Source organism: Onychomys torridus, chromosome 9 (assembly GCF_903995425.1).
Source record: "Onychomys torridus chromosome 9, mOncTor1.1, whole genome shotgun sequence".
Classification (NCBI taxonomy): Eukaryota; Metazoa; Chordata; class Mammalia; order Rodentia; family Cricetidae; genus Onychomys; species Onychomys torridus.
This window is the reverse complement of record NC_050451.1, coordinates 106,748,396-106,765,657: the sequence shown is the minus strand read 5'-3', so window position 1 is coordinate 106,765,657 and position 17,262 is coordinate 106,748,396. Positions and strand designations below refer to the sequence as shown.

The 17,262-nt window shown below is 45.6% G+C and overlaps 1 protein-coding gene across 4 annotated transcripts in view; it reads left to right on the top strand.

The window, feature by feature from the left end:
- Nucleotides 1-17,262, top strand: part of Dzip1 (DAZ interacting zinc finger protein 1) — a 52,520-nt gene that overhangs the window by 9,417 nt on the left and 25,841 nt on the right. For 2 of the 4 annotated variants that reach the window (XM_036198958.1, XM_036198959.1), the window contains exons 6-13: nt 188-272; nt 2,755-2,879; nt 4,126-4,287; nt 6,334-6,471; nt 8,889-8,951; nt 13,322-13,462; nt 13,857-13,905; nt 15,266-15,316. In XM_036198958.1, coding sequence (XP_036054851.1) covers nt 188-272; nt 2,755-2,879; nt 4,126-4,287; nt 6,334-6,471; nt 8,889-8,951; nt 13,322-13,462; nt 13,857-13,905; nt 15,266-15,316 — 814 coding nt within the window. The other 2 variants (XM_036198957.1, XM_036198962.1) reach the window with 2 other exon arrangements.

The following is a 17,262-nucleotide window of genomic DNA, read 5'->3' as shown; positions in this document are numbered from 1 at the left end:
CAACGGTCAAAGGATAAGTTTCATTGACTTGTTTCAAGAAGGGTATTCCTAGCTTACATTTGCCCTTTGAGCTACTATCACTAGCCGATATCTGTATCCTTTAGGAAGATGCTTTAGATCCCCAGTTTGTACTTCAAGTAGATGGGAAACTCACTGTAGACACTGGAATCTGTCGCTTTCTTTTCAGTGCCATTTCTGTGACAAGGCCTTTATGAACCAAGCTTTCCTGCAAAGCCACATTCAACGCCGCCACACTTCAGAGTCTCACCTTGGTAAGGCATGAACTCTGTATCAGAGTTTTTTTTTTTTCTGCTTCCTTTTTGCTTCCTCAATGAGACGTGGTCTGGGGCATTTCTCAATCCTCTTGAAAGGAAGTCTTATGGGCTGAGTGGATGTTGAACCCTTCTGTGTATATTCATGGTACCCTAACTGCTGAGCACACAGCCCTGAGCAGGCTGGAGAAGTCCTACTTCAAGTCTTGCTTGGCTTAAGAGACGCCTAAACCAATGCAATGGTTTCCAAGTGCCAAATGCAAAGAAATTGTCAAAGACTGTGAAGGACAAAGACAGGGAGAATCATCCCAGGTGATCTTTGAAGGCCTCTCTGAGGAGGCTGTGTCTATCCAGAGAGCAGAGTAATGAAGAAGTGATAGTCTGGTGAGAATCAGGGACTAGAGCATCGCAGGTACAAGGACTGCCGATAGAGGGGCACGGGGAGAGGACAGAGAGGAGGTTGAGGAGAGGTGTGAGTCAGGCAGTGGTGTGGGAAGGCTGGAGGGATGGGGGACTGATCTCAGGAGGTGATGAAGGCCCTGGCCTATGGGTGAGTACAATGGGGAGCCAGGGGATGATGGTTTCATAGAGAATGATGATATAATATGTACCTTAAAGAGAACATTCTAGCTGCAGATGATAGTCTGCAAGGGCCAGAGTGGAAGCTGGAAGAAGAATGAGGAGGAGTGAGAAAAACAAGAACCCTAGAACCCTAGATTGGGACAGTTCCAAGGCAGAGGGAGATACAAAGAGCATGTGCTGGACACAGAGACTACAGAGCTATGAATTAGGGTGAAAGCGAGAGATGAAACAAAGACCTACTCTTGTTTAGATGAATATTTTTTGTCATAGAGGGTTAGGGTCAGGAAGAATTTAAAGGAAGGTGGAGACAGGAGAGTTTGTGTTAGCCATATATACATTTACATCATACATCCAAGAGACATGCAAGTCAGACAGCTGATGTTTGCAGATGGAGGCCTGGGGTAGAGGGATCTGGAAGTCACTGGAAGACAGTGGCCTGGCTGAAGCCATCTGGTTAGAGGTCAGAAGACCCAAGGCCGATGCTAGGGCTCCCAACATCGCTCCTCAAGAAAAGCAGGTAGGAAGTACCATGGGGTGACCTAGGGAGTGCGCTGTCGTGAACAGCAAGGGGAAAAGTGTTCCTCAAAGGTGGCAGTGGTCAGATCTACCAAATGTTCCAGAAGCAAAGAGTAGCTGAGTTGGGAGTCAGTGAGGAAATGCCCTTAACAAACAGGTATACATGTTACCAGTGTGTGCTGGGAAGGATGGCAAGGGACCCGAGACATCACATCGACTGAAACGTGGAGACAAGAGAAGATGGTCTTATACTGGAATTAGTATGTGTGGGTGCTGATGGGAAGTTACCAGAAAGTACAGGGAGAAATAAAGGCAGGCATGGGCGAAGGGTTCTGTGGTTTATCAAGGAGCCAGTCTTCCCACTGTTGGAGTGTTCTCAAGGAATGCAAGGTCTCCTCCTCTGGCTGGGCAGCCCTCGGCCATTGTAACCTGCAGAAGCGTTTTCAAGAGAAGGGCTGGTCTCCTTGCTTTGGGGCCGGTCTGTTTCTCCTCCTGCCCATTGTGCTTTGTCGTAGAAGCGAAACAGACAGCAGAAGTTTTCATTCTAAACCATAGACTGCCGAGGCAAGTAAGCAATCTTACGGAAAGATGGAAATGTTGAAGTGTTTGGAACGGACCTCCATTCTTCAGTGTGGAACTGACCTCTGTCTCTCTGTTTCAGTTTCCCATTCTATCTCATACTCTTGTCAGAGAGCACGCCAGACTCTGAAATGAGTATTACTTCTTCAGGTCATCTTTGAGATTCTGACTCTCTGCTTGTTTCCATCCCTTTCATGTCTACACTCACAGCACATGTATACCCATTCAGTCATGTGTACATCCTCATGTAAGTACATGGACATAATAAGTACCCTCCCTTCACTTGTTGCCTCCTCTGACACCTTTTCAGTTCTTCTCTTTGGCCCTAGTCAGCAGACGACCTCCCGAGTCTGCATCTTGAGCCCCTGCCCTCTGTAGATCCATGACAGGGACTTCAGGAGAGTTGGGTGGGAGCCCAAGCAGCGTGTATGATTTCAGTATTGTGATACTTGTAGGTGAAGCCTTTGCTTCTCTGTTTTTGAGTGAGATGGACATCTCTGAAGGAGTCCAGAGGACCAGTGGTCATAGCAACCAGGATTGCTCCCCGAACAGGGCTCTCACACTGTCCCTGTTGAACAGTGAGTGGCTGAAAGAGGTCACTAAAATTAATGAAATGTCGGTCACATGAAGGGCTCCAGATAAACACGGGACTGGGCTCATAGCATAAAATAAGTAATAATGTCCCGAGTGAGGGCATTTCTTTTATCTTATCCATAGACTATGCCCTGTAAGGTTTTTTTTTTTTAGGCGAGTTCATAAGAAACTAGATTTTTCTAGATTCTAACTAGGTTTTCTGTTGCAACAGAGTATAATACAAAGGCCCAGACCGACAGGCTCCAGAAGGAGATCGACATGTTGAAGGAACAGCTGCAGCTCACCAGGTCTCAGCTAGAGTCTGCCCAGCACGCCCATGCAGTCCGGTTCTCTAAGGTAGGGCACAGAGTTCTGTACTGGAGTTGATGCACTTACTAGTACTTTAAAAGATGCAGGGGAATGGGGATGCTGGCTTTGGTGTGTGTGTGTGTTTTGTGCATAATGTTTGTATATGTGTATGTATGTATGTATATATGCATGGACATGTAGGCCAGAGCCCTTATTCCTTTGAGACAGGATCTTTCACTGAACCTGGAGCAAGGCTGGATGCCCTCAAGCCTCAGCACTCCTGCAGCACTGGGGTCATAGGCTTATGTGTGGCCATCCTGGCTTTAAACATGGGTGTTAGGGATTCGAACTTGGGACCTCATACTTATGCAGCCAACACTGTTAACCACCAAGCCATGTCTCCCATCTCCAAATGTGGGTTTGTTTATTTTTCTAATTTACATCTATTTATTGAGTAAATGTAACACAGATTCTTAAATAGTCTTAAGAAAAAAAACCCAAAGCCAGATATTGGGGTGAATGCTGAAAGATCAGAGAGACAAAGGAACAAGCCACAGCCACCACCTCTTACCTCTAGGACTCCTCAGCCTGAAAGCTTTCTAGCCAAAAGCCTTCTAGCTGAAAGGGGTTCCTTAGCCGAAAAGCCTTTAGTTCCTGTCTCCTCACGCCTTATATACCTTTCTCCACCCAGCCATCACTTCCTGGGATTAAAGGCGTGTGTGCTTCCCAGTACTGGAATTAAAGGTGTGTGCCACCACTGCCTGATTCCGTTTTCTCTCCTAGGCTGAGTCAATCTCATGTAGTCCAGGGTGGCTTTGAACTCACAGAGATCCAGATGGATCTCTGCCTCCCAAGTGCTAGGATTAAAGGTGTGTGCCACCACTGCCTGGCCTCTAAATTTAATCTAGTGGCTTGTTCTGTCCTCTGATCTTCAGGTAAATTTTATTAGGGTACACAATATATCACCACAAGTACACATATGTGGTGAGCATGTGGAAGTCAGAGGACCCTCTTGAGTTGGTTCTTTACCTCCATCTTGTGAGTCCTAAGATCAAATTCAAGCTGTCAGGCTTGGCGCCAAGTACGCTTACTCCGCGAGTCATCTTGCCGATCCCCCAGCTAGCTTTCAGTTCGGAAGAATCATTGTGTATAGACCTACTGTTTTTAAGAAGAGTTCTTACTGGTCTACTTCAAGGAAGAAATACTAACAGAGTTAGGATGAAGCTACAGTTTGTTTTGAAATTTGCCTGTTTTATCCTGGAGCCTTTAACGACACATATTAAAATAATTCCAGGAATATGAAATGCAGAAAATGAAGGAAGCCGACTTTCTGAAGTTATTTGATAGATGGAAAGAGGAAGAAAAGGAGAAGCTACTGGATGAAATGGAAAAGGTTAAGGAGATGTTCATGAAAGAGTTTAAAGACTTAACTTCTAAGAACTCAGCGTTAGAATACGTGAGTACCTTAGAAGTTCTCAGGGTATCACTGCTTTGAGATACAGTGTTAGCATGACCCCATGACCCAAGGTGCAGGTATTTTACCATGTGCAGTACACAGCCTCTCCTACCAGGGAGACCAAGGCACAGAGGAGGCAGAGCAGGCGAGAGAAAAGGTTTTGTTATGAGTGGGCGGTCTGTACAGACTCCAGTACAGACCACCTGTTGGATGCATTTGCTCAGCCCCCAGAAGAAATTTGCTCTTTCCTTATTTGGTTAAGTTTAAATAGCCTTAAACTACAAACCCTTCCCCAGATTCTAGAATGTTCCAAGTAGTGGCTGGAAAGGCTGACACAGATCACCAAGGTGAGAGGAGGGGGAGGAGGGGGAGGAGGGAGAGGAGGGGGAGGAGGGGGAGGAGGGAGAGGAGGAGGAGGAGGAGGAGGAGGGAGGAGGAGAGGGGCGGGAGACAGAGAAGAGTCCTTGCCTAGCCTCCTCACTCCACACCTGTGGAATGAAGAGGATTGGGTCTGAAGTAAGCAGGCTCTGTGCTGGGTGGGAACAACTGTGGTCCATAGATGTGTGTCATAGAAGATTCACTTGCTGGGGCTGGAACCTTCAGTGCCCAACAGTCTAGAATCTAGTTCCTTTTGACCTGAAAACTGGAGAAAAGAGAAAAGCGCGATCCTCGGGCTCCCTCTAGAGGCCGACACGTTCTAGAAACAAAACTAAAGGCTTCTGTGGAAGGATACCAAATCCTTTCGTTTTCCTTTCCTGCTCAGGTTCTTGTCCAACACCGAGTTGGAGATAGTCGTCTTGGCTCCTTGGGCTTCCTTTGGTCTTTTTAGGTTTCCGTCTTGTTATTGATGAACCTAACGATTTAAGGACGTTTGGGTTGTTTGTATTGGAGCCCTGCCAGGAGTTTGTCATGATGAGTCAGTTTTGCGCAGATGTCTTGAGGTCACACATCCTCTCATCACACCACACCTGGTGCACACATGACCTTCACGCTCTGTGGCTTTCCACTTTGGCCTTACCAGGAGTGTTGGTGGGAACACACTTCTTAACTGAAAAGCTACTTTACACTCGAGTGGTCACTGTGAGCACACAGTGAGTAGGTTCCCCCCCTTCTGTTTTTGAGGTTGACTTTATTGTCTGTTGCTGTATGGGGTTATATGTTTGTTTGTTTGTTTGTTTATTATTTATTGCCACAGTTAACTGTGAGGAACTTAAAACATTTATGCCCCTACTGGATTTACTGGACTGGCCCCTGGATGGTGTTGGCTTTCCATTACAGTGTCCTTAGGACTGGCTGTCACAGGGCGTGATGATATGCCCGGGTAATCCAGCGCCCAAGAGACTGAAACAGGGTCAGCAAGAGTTCAAGGCCAGCTTGGGCAGCATAGCAAGACCTACCTCAAAATAAAAACAAAAACAAACAAACAAAAAACAAACAGAAAGAGACAGACATACCCAGTTCCTCTCACAGATGTTATGTGCCTGTTAGCAATTTAAAGATGCATTGTCTAAGGCCAGGAAGGTCGTTCAGCGAGTGAAGTACTTGTGTGGAAGCCTGGTGCCCTGTGTTCAGCCCCCCAAATCCACATGAAGGTAGAAAGAGAGAACAGACTAACAGTTGTCCTCTGGGACCACACAAACACTGTGCCATGCCCTCCCCCCAATCATAAATCACTTTTTTAAAAAATTTTTTTTGTTTTTGTTTTTTGTTTGTTTGTTTGTTTTTTGAGCTAAGGATTGAACCCAGGGCCTTGGGCCTTGAGCTTGCTAGGCAAACACTCTACCACTGAACTAAATCCCCAACCCAAATCACTTTTTAAAAGTTAGTTTTCTTTTCCATTTTTACCCTGTATACATTCTGATGGAAACATCCATGATCAGAGAGGTAGAGACGAGTGGAGCCGTGGGAGAGGTAGGAGGGAGCGTGCAAGGGGGGTCAGTTTGGAGGCGCAGGAAGAGTTGAACAGGGCTTTGGGCCCCCAGCTTTTTTGCTGTCTCAGTTAGACACGTCTAACATTTCCACTGGTGACATTTTCTTCATTTATAGCAATTGTTAGAAATACAGAAGTCCAATATGCAGATCAAGTCCAACATAGGCACCTTAAGAGATGTTAATGAGTTTAAAGAAGACCATCTCCCGCATCCCCAGGATTTCCAAAACATGCTGCAGCTCCTTGACAGCCAGGTACGATAAGGGTGATGAAGCAGCCATGGTTTATAACATTTATTAATTATTGGTGTGTGCATCTGCATGAGGTTACGTGTTCAGTGTAAGACATATATGCAGTGCCCAAAGGGGCCAGAAGGAGGGCATTGGATCCCATGGAACTGGAGTTCCAGGTGGTTTTGATCCATAAAGGGGATACTGAGCCCAGGTCCTCTGCAGAAGACAGGTCTCCCCACCCCCTTGGGTCTTTTCTTAATGAGTTCATTCACACCAAATGTGTTTGTTTCACTTATTTTCCCTTGTCTCTCAATACAGGCCTAATTCATAATAGGCATTGATTCATCGGTGTCAATACAAAATAGTAGTTGAAATTTTCAGTTTTCACTAACAAAATGTCAGTCAGAACTAGTCAGTGTCCTTAGTCAATTCACATTATTATTTAATGTTTTTCCTATTTTAGATGTAGATCTTGCTTTTAAAAAAGGCATAGCAAAGCATCAAACTTATTATTACATATAGCATTACCTTGGCAAACTGATACCTTTTATATATTTTATTCTCATCTGGAAGTCAGACTCCATAATCACTCTATAAAAGCTATCTTATCACAGTGGTTTATGGAAAGCAATTAAAAATCAAAAAGACTAAGAATTTAGGTCAGTGGTCGTCTCCACTCTATGTTGTGTGTGTGTGTGTGGGGGGATTGTAACCTACAGATTCAATAATAATACGTGTAAAAGCCTTTGAGTCACTGAGTAGCTCACAGGGTAAAGGCTTTTGCCGCCAAGCTTCATGACCCAGGTTCAACCCCTGGGACCCACTGGTAGAAGGAATGAACCAACTCCCACAGGTTGTCCTCAGACCTCCACACGTGTGCAGTGTCAGTGCTTGACCTTACATGCACACACATACAGATGCATGCATGTACACACATAGTAAGTATAATAAAATATTAATGAAGTAAACCTGTGAAATGTTAAATGGTAAGAGCATTTGAAATATGGTTGCTGTTTCTTGTTTTAATGCTACATCTTGCCTGCCTCCCTTATATGTGCCTTCTCATTAAGTTGGCTGTCTTAGTCTTTCAGTGACACCACCTCCCCACACATACACTTTGACACTGTCCAACCAGCAGCAAGGCCTTGTTCTCACCAGACTGTAATTTGCGGTGATGATGTCCCCCTGCCCCAGTGTCCTCTTGCTGGAATGGTAGTTGGTTCTCAACCTGTGGGTTGCAAGCCCTTTGGTTGCAAATGACCCTTTCACAGGGGTCGCCTAAGACCGTCAGCATATCAGATATTTACATTATGATTTATAACAGTAGCAGAATCACAGTTATGATGTAGCAATGAATATGATTTTATGGTTGGCGGTCAGCACATGAGGAACTGTGTTAAAGCGTCGCAACACAAGGAAGGGTGAGAGCCCCTGTTCTAACACATGACTCCTTGTTCCCTGCCATGGCCCTGCCGCTTCTGCTGCTGGCAGTGAGCTCTGTTTTCAGGATCCACCTCACACTTATTCCCCAGTGTTGCTGGAACAACACCTCCACAAGGCTTTTCCAAATCTCCTGTAGACTCTACCATTTGTTCGGTCAGATCTTAATTACACACATTCAGTAGTGTATCTCATCCTTGTGTCCGCCCCTTCCTGTACAGAGCAGGGTATCCTTTGAATCCTCTTCCCAGCTGCCAGCGGCTGCTCAGCCAGGTGCCTGGCATGGGTAGGCAACTACCCGTTGGCTCATACTCTGGACATTTGCTTCCCACAGACTGTAGTGGTTCCCATGAACTGAGTTGCCTGTTTAGAACCTTAGACCCAGAAATCCTAGTTCTTTGCCTCACCCCCCAGAGTCACCGGAGAGGAGAGAACCTCAATTGAGAAAATGTCTCCATAAGATCCAGCTGTAGACAAACCTGTGGGGCATTTTCTTAATTAGTGATCTATGGGGTGCTGCCCTCCCTCCGCTGGTGGTCCTGGCTTCTATAAGAAAGCAAACTGAGCAAGCCATTGGGGAGCAAGCCAGTCAGCAGCACCCCTCCATGGCCTCTACATCAGCTCCTGCCTCCAGATTCCTGCCCTGCTGGACTTCCTGTCCTGACCTCCTTTGACAGTGAACTGTGATGAACTGTGATGTGGAAGTATAAGCCAAATAAACAAACCCTTCCCTCCCCCATGGAGGTCATGGTATTTCATCACAGCAGTAGTGACCCTGACTATGTCATCTCCATCCCCATAGTTGTGACAGACTCCCCTGACCCCGCTTTCTAACCTAAAATACTGACTACTCGGTACTAGAACTATCTGAAAATTCCAGCTAACATTTTACTAGGTTGTGGGGTTTCATAGGTACCCAGTGAAAAGCAGGCTCCAGTGTGGAGCAAGTTTCTGCTTCGTTACTGTTACAGACAGATCGCTTGTCTTCTCTCCTCCAGGCAAACAAGTGGTCAGATCGATTTCAGGTTCTCAACGAGGAACACAGCAAGGAGAAGGGACAGGTAAGGCTGAGAGTTGAGGACTCCCTCTAGTCAGATACCCTGCCCTGTTCTCTCCAGTGCTGAGGATGGAGCCCAGGCCTTGAGCTCAGGCAAGTGCTGTGTTACTAAGCTACACACACACACACACACACACACACACACACACACACACACACACACTCAATAATGATGGTAGTATTTTCCTATTTAACATTTCTGGAGAAATGTGTAACAAAACTAGAATTATTTATGGCTTTCATATAAAATTAACTACTGCTTCTCCTTTGTAAGTTTCTCTTCAATTCTCTTTCTGGACTTGGACTTCACCACTGTGCCCCTCTTCCTGCCAACTTCATGTCTGCTTTCTAAAATCTGTTTAAGAAATAGCCATTGCTTCCAGTTAGCATTGCCATATGCACACGGGTGTAGGGCCATCCACTGGGCATGGGCAACCTACCAGAGGCCACATCTGTGACAAAAAGTGACTCTGTCTCCCCAGCAGCCACCGACTCCCAGTAGCTCTTCAGCTCCACGCTGGATTGTTGACTGGCTTTTTCTGAGGCAGGCAGCCACAGCCTCCTTGAGCTTATGAGTGTACCAGCCTTGTCATATCCAGATGACACTTCTCTAGTCCACATTCAGGGAAGCACAACTTTCTCGTTCCTCTTGTAGGCCACTCCCTCACTCTTTCTCGAAAGCTCTGCACCTTCACCATGGAGCTGCTTGCAAATGGCCTCGGTTTTTCTTTTCCTTTTTTCCATGTTTTCCCTCCAGGCTGATGCCAAAACTTACAGCTTCCTGACCTGTTGGTTTTCTCTTAAATTCTGATGAAATTGTCAAGCTTCCTTCTGAGTATGATTTTAAATTCTTTTATTAACAAGACTAAACTCGAATAGGAGGACCAAAGATATGTTCCTGGGTAACACATCCTGCCCCACTGTTTTATGGATAGGGCCTGCCATCTCCGGCTCTTAAAGTTTTCCTGTCCTCTCTTCCCTGAGCCTTGGGTAGGGTGTAGGGGGGTGTGTGGGGGGGTAAATGTCCTATCAGGGATGGACACTCTGCAATCACTTACTCTCTGTACTTGGATCAGTTGTGATCTTTTTGTATTAACCACAGCCCACTGCAGACAGAGCTTCTCTAATGAGGGTTGAGAGCTCTGTCACTCTAGAGGTATAAAGACGGTATTTAGAAGCATTTGATACCCTGCCCATTAGCAAAATCATAGTACTAAGTTTTCCCCCTTTGCCTGTGACCTCTCCAGCTACTATTTCTCGGCCTAATTTACAGCCCCAGGCATGAGCTCCTTCCTGTGGAGCAGGCCTTTGATCTGATCAAAAAGTGGTTGGTCACCCCATAACATTCATACCACTACTACATCAATATGCGTACCTAAAGGTTATGTTTCCAGAAATATAAACCCCCACATATAGATACTGCCTTACAAAATTTGCATTTGCACTTTCTAGATAACAAATGCTGTGTGCTTAAAAATATCCTTCAACATCATTTTATTGGCTATGTGATAATCTTACTTAGATGTTTCATATGTTCATCATTTCTATGTTATTGAATTTATATATCTGGGTTTTTTTTTTTTTTTTTCCACTTTCTGAGATGGGCCACAAATGAACGACTGTTAACATTAAGAGTCTAATGAAGCCGAGTGGTGGTGGCGGCGCACGCCTTTAATCCCAGCACTGGGGAGGCAGAGCCAGGCTGATCTCTGTGAGTTCGAGGCCAGCCTGGTCTACAGAGCGAGATCCAGGACAGGCACCAAATCTACACAGGAACCCTGCCTCAAAAAAAAAAAAAAAAAAAAGAGTCTAATGAAAACAAAACTTTATTATGAAGTGAGTCCCTGATTCCTGTTCACTGAGCACATCAGAGGATTCATTGTCAATGTTCCCACTGGGGCAAAAGCACCTAATGTAGGTGTATTTGAGAACATCTTAAGATAGGAAATCTTGTTTCTTTTTCAAGTGATATTATCTTTTGTGCACTCTGTATTGCTAACAGATCTTTTCTGCATAGAGCACACTGTTTCCTTATCCATACATTCCCTAAAATAATGTTCCTTTATATATTTAGCACTAAGTACTTCTTTCATACAGTACCAAGCAGAATATCATATCACCAAAGATTTGCTATATATCGTGTGTGTGCATGTATGTGTGTTCACATGCCATGTGGTCATATCTGCACTGTATGCATGGACACAGGTTGATGTTGAGTCTGTCTTCACTGTCCAGTGTATTTCCTGAGGCAGGATCCCTTGCTGAAGCTGGAGCTTAGTGATGTGGAGAGTTAGTTCAGGCAGGTGACTTGCCCCGGGAATTCACGGTCACCACCTCCCAAGTACAGCAGCCTGCTCAGTTTGTATTTGGTGCTGGGTATCTGAACTAATGCTTGTGTGCATGTTCTTTATGCACCAGTCTTTCCAGCCTCACCCTGGCCTTTTTTATTTTAAACGTATGGAAAGCCCCACTTGTTCTCCTCATGGCTGCTTCCCCCTGTGTCAGCTTTCTACTCCCCGGGGCAGACTGTCACACATTTAGGCTCAAATGATCCCCTTTAGTCATCTCCCACTGTCTGTGGGACAGGAGGCTTAGGCACGACGTGGCTGGGACCACACAGCTCATGAATCCACAAGCTGTACTCAGAACATGACCTAAGCTGTGTTCTCCTGTGGAGCTCTTCATGGTTAGCTTGGGTCAGCTTCCAGAAGCTGCATCCCTCCAAAGTCCCCAGGACGGTCACTGGCCTCAAGGCCCTCTGGGAGTGCCACTTGTTTCTGTCTTCCTTGTGGGGAAGGGTCTGGAACTCTTAAAGGCGCATGGAGCAAGACAAGTCGACTCAGGATAGCTTCCCCGATCATAAGCTGAAAGTCAACAGATGTGGACTTTAACTCTGCCTGTGAGTTTCACTGCATTCTGCTAGAAGCACATCATAGAGGTTCCATCCAAACCTAAGACTGGGTTGTGCATAGTTTGTGTGCACGGATTCATGCCTGGCCAGGGAACGCTGTTCCTTTGTCTGCTGGTTCGGTTGTTTAGAAGCTGCTTGCTTCCCTGTCTCGGTTATACCCTAACAGAGGGGTGAATTCAATCAAATGCAGTCATCTCTGCCTGAGACCTATTAATTATTCCACATGATTGGTGCCCACTCTCCCCACAATGCACGCACTGTGTTTCTCTGTTTAGGGTAAGTTGCCTGTGCCAACTTGTTATTGCTTTACCTAGGCTCTTGGCAGCCCTTTTTTCTTTTTGAAATAGCCTTGGCAGGAATTCAAAGGGAGTCACAGATAATCCACGGTGTGACCTTCTGACCCAGCCTCAGAGCCCAGGACCCCTTCTGCTTCGTATTCAGTCCAGGACCTGTCCCATAGAATGATGGCCACATTCAAGTTGGGTTTTCCCACTTCAGTGAACTCCATTTAGAAAACCCTTCACAGACAAGCTTAGAAGTTCATTTCTGCGGTGACTCTAAATTCCATTAGCTGACAAGATTAACCATCACATGGGCTGAGGAGTTGGCTCAGCAGTTAAAACGCTTGCCACACAAGAGGACAGGCGATCAGGTTCCCACACCTTGTGAAAATGCTTAGTGGCCGTGGTGGCCCACCTATAATTTCAGCCTCAGAAGGCTATCAGGATTAGCCATATCAGCCAGTTCGGGGTTGTATTGAGAGGTTTTGCCTGAAGAAGATAAGGAGAGATGGAGGAAGATGTCCAGTGTTAGCCTTGGACCTCCACATGGACATGGGTACATGTGTGTGTACTTGCATGCATGTGCCCCCCCCCCACATACACACTGAGACCATATGCACATACAAGTAAAAAAAAGAAAAAGAGATAGTCTCTAAAGATGAATCTGTGTGCATTTCACCACCCTTTCCCTCCATTCACACCTCCCTTCTCCCTCTATTCCTGAAGCTCCTACATGTATGGACCAGTGATTATGCTGATCGCTGGGGTATAAAATGAATCAAATGAACTCTCGGGCCCATGACTGCCCAGTTGAGCTGGCATGTTGTGTGTGGATATGAGGGCAGGCACAGGGCTGTATGTGAAGTTCATCCTGGAGGTGAGACCCCCAGGAAAGACCCTTGTCCCCAGTCACCAGGCAGCTGTGTGCCACTTGATAGAACGTGCGCAAGTTGACTCACTGCCCGCCTGATCAGCTTTCTCTGTCTCAGACCATAAACTCCTGGGAAGGGATGAGGCCTATCACAGCCAGGGCCTTGACATGCATGGACTGAAGATTTCTGAATGACTCAATGCAGAGAGACTGCAAAAAGCCAGCAGAGAAGTCAGGACAAGCACATAAAATCTGCAAAGAGAGATCGTGCATGTACCTTGCAGACTAAACGTGCTTCCTAATTGTTCCAGCTCCTGTCAAATATCGAGAAGCTTCGAACCTCAATGATGGATGACCTAAGTGCAGATAATGTTTTCTACAAGAGGCGTATAGAAGAGCTAGGCCAGAAAGTGCAGGAGCAGAATGAGCTGATCCTCAGCCAGAGGCAGCAGGTATGCCTGGGAGCAGTCGCACAATTGATCTGAGGACAGAGTGGTTTCGGTTATGGCATCTTAGATTGAAGATGATAGAAGTTGCCTATTTTCTCCCTGAGATTTCTTGCAACAGTAAATGCATTAAAATAAATTGTTCCCAAAGCTACTGTAGACACAGAGATGCCTCAGACTGTACATTTGAAGGTAGGTGAGACATTTACCCATGATCACTTGGAGAAATAGCCAGATCCGTGAGTGTTACCTTTCTACATCTCCTTCCTCTGTCAGGATGCACATGTGGGGGTGATTTAGTGAAAAAGTTAATTTACCAACGACCATATCGGGCTTTGTTCGATCTGTCCATCTCTAGTTTAGAATACGAATGGCTTGTCGACTGTTTTCTCTTTCACAGATTAGAGAATTTACCAGTAAACCATACATCAGTGTTGGTGAGCTGAAAGGTAAGTAAGTGGACAGGATCCCTGTGATAAAGCCGAAGTGGCTTGCTTGACAGCATTGGGTACAGAAAATCTGGGCCTGCTGATTTGTGTCTACTAAAGTACCATTCTCCTTGATATTTTTACTTGGGATATATGTCCTCATGTTATTTTAATATTTGAGATATCTGTTGCCATAACCCAGAGAGTTGAAGAACTAAGAAAATCTAAACTCCCATTTAATATTTTATATATAACTCAGTCAGCAATTATGTGCACAGTGCTGGTTAGTGGTCATTTGCCTCTCTAAAATTTTTTGAAATTGTTATGTGTATGAGTTTTTTTGCCTGCATGTCTGTATGTGTACCATGAGTATTCAGGATCAGTGTGGAGGCCAGAAGAGGGCATCAGATCCTCTCGACAGTACTGGAGTGACAGATGGTAGTGAGTTGCCATGTGAGTGCTGGCAACTAAACCCAGGTCCTCTGCAAGAGCAGCAAATACTCCTAACCATGGAACCATCTCTCCAGTCCTGCCCTTTATCTCTCAGTTTGTACACATAAGACAGAGTTAAAAACACAGGGCCTAGAAAGAGTTTGAGTTCAATCCCCGTCTCTGGCACGGCATGTCTTTGTGAGTCTGCATTCAGTTTCTTCATCTCTAACACTGGAAATTCAGTAGTAACTTAGCTAAAGCTTTGAAACAAGGATGAACTGGAATAACTCCCCTGAAGGACAGCAGTAGCAGCCCCAGCACTGGCTGTTAGGACCGACATCAGACAGTTCTAAGATACCGTAAAGGTTCCTGCGTTCCCTCCCTGCAGCTGCTGAAGGTTACTGCTTGATTCTAGGCATGGTGGCACTGCTTGTGACCAACTGCAGCCGTAGCCTGGCCATCTCCATCAGTCACCATCTGGATCAGGAGGGGAAGTGGAGCTAAAAGCTAGACTTCTGCCCAGAGATCCCAGGCTTGGCCGGGGTGGCTCGGCTTGTTAAGGAATTTTGCTTGCTTGAGGGACACTAGCTGGATTGGTAATGGGACACACAAGCTGGATTTCCTTCCATCTTTTTATGGGATAAATGTTTGGCAAAGAAGAGGGGCTCAGGACATGATTCCCTTTAGCTCCTCTTAGAATAATAAGAGGTCAAGGGAGAAGAGATATAAACGAACGCTTATTTAAATACAGGCAGTTGACTTGAGGCCATTCCAAAAAAAGAAAAGAAAAGAATGGCTTTGAAGGGACTTGGGTCCAGCACACTCGGCAGAGCGAGGCGCTCTGCATGGCAGAGGTTCTTCGGTGGTTTCACCGGTGGCAGAATTTAGGGTGACTTGCTGCTGCTCCCGTCCCACCATTTTATCTTTAACCTGTCTTTTGTCATTTCAGGGAACCCTCTAGCCTGGCAAGCACTGGACCCCAGCCGCCCTACTGCACCCAGTAAGTGTCTGGGTAGGTTCAAGGCCTAAAATAGCTGTATGCTCATTTTTTCTTGCTTACTTAATTTTTTAGAGACTTTTTCTTGGAAACAATATATTTGGTGATGACACGTGATCCATTTTGGTTCTGGCTTTGACTTAGCTCTGTAATCCAAGGCTGTAGATCTTGTAGATTTTGCTTAGTTATTATTTGGCAATTTGACTTATAAAGGAATGAGCAAAAATTTTGGCATCACACAAGTTCACATCTTGGGATTTCCCAAGGGACCCTGGGAAGAGCATGGTTAGTGGCTAAGGCCGCTGACATGACTGAGTCTCCATGCTGAGGCTTTAGCAGATCCCCAGTCCATACTTGTGATCAGTGTGGGCATCCGATCTAGGGCCTGGATTTGCTAGGATGCAGCTGTAAACCGACAAGATCAAACTGGGGATGGCGGAGAGCGCTGAGGCAGTAAAATCTTTGCTATGCAAGTGTGGGGACCTGGGTTGGGTCCTCAGCACTCAGGGACAAGCAAGGTAGAAGCTGGGTCCAGTAGCATATGTTTATAATCTCCGTACTAGGAGGTGGGGACAGGAATCTCTGGGGGTTGTCAATAGCCAGTCTAGCCAAATCTGCAAGCTCTGGGTTCAGTCAGAAATCTTTCTTAAAGGATACAGTGGATAGGGGGCGTGGTGACACATGCCTTTAATCCCAGCATCAGGAAACAGAGGCAGGGGGATCTCTGAGTTGAGTCCAGCCTGGTCTACAGAGTGAGTTCCAGGACAGGCAGGACTACACAAAGAAACCCTGTCTCTAAACACAAACAAACCAAAGGTAAGCTAGAGAGAGAGCTCAGAGGTTAAGAGCAGTTATGAGGACTGGAATTCAGATCCAAACACTTATGTAAGAAGCCAGGCATTCTATAAATACCTGTTATTTGAGCTCTGAGAGATCAGTTGCCCTCATCTGGCCCCTGCATACACAAGTATGCATACCCTTGTCACTCACACCTATGCCCAGACACAAATGCATACAGATGTAAATAAATAAATAAAATAAATCTGATAATAATAAAACAGATACCTATTGAGGAAGACACCTGACATTGATCCTCACCTTCCACAGTTGCGCACATGCACACACACACACACACACACACACACACATACACATGCACACACATTTGTGTGCATACATATGCACTCACACACAGAGACATGTGTGCACACACAAACAAAGATGTGATCGTCTCATACTTTTATTTTCAAATAATTTAAATATTTTTTATTTCTGAAAGGAGAAGAAAAGAACTCTGGGTAGAAGAAGTCGGAGAGCAGGTGATACTTGTGAGGGACAGTCAGATGTGCTGTGTGCACAGGGCTTTGGAGCGCTAGTGGGCTCAGGCCTGAGACGGCACAGTGCTGACTCCACTCATGTGGGCCAGGCACCAGGACAGGACTGCGTAGGGACTGAGGCACATCCATTAGTGGTGTGCTTGGGAACACTACTGATCGTTTTCATCGCTGTCTTTGCAGGGGCTTCTTGTGAAGCCTCTGTTGCCTCTTAAAGCCAGAGAGATTAGAAGTGGTGTTGGGAGCAGCGGTGCTCAGTGCTAAGAGGAGGACCCGGACTCAGGAAAGAAAAAACACACTTCAGGGAAGCGGGAAAACTTAAAAGAAAATTAACAAAGGACATATTGCCAAATAGAGAAACAGTAAAGAAAGAAACAAACAAAAAAAAAACCCAGCAGCAAGCTGTGTTGGGAGTGATTTTCTCCAAGATTGTCTGAGGTAGGCAACCAGATCGAATGGGATATGAGAAATCAGTTATTAAGATTTTGATAATATTAAAGAATTCATGCTTCAGTTTTTCAAAAATTTGATGTTTTAAAATGTACATGATGTTTGTATGGTTGTCTGTACAAATTAACATAAAGAAGAATGTGTAAATACCCCCCCCCCGTGGTA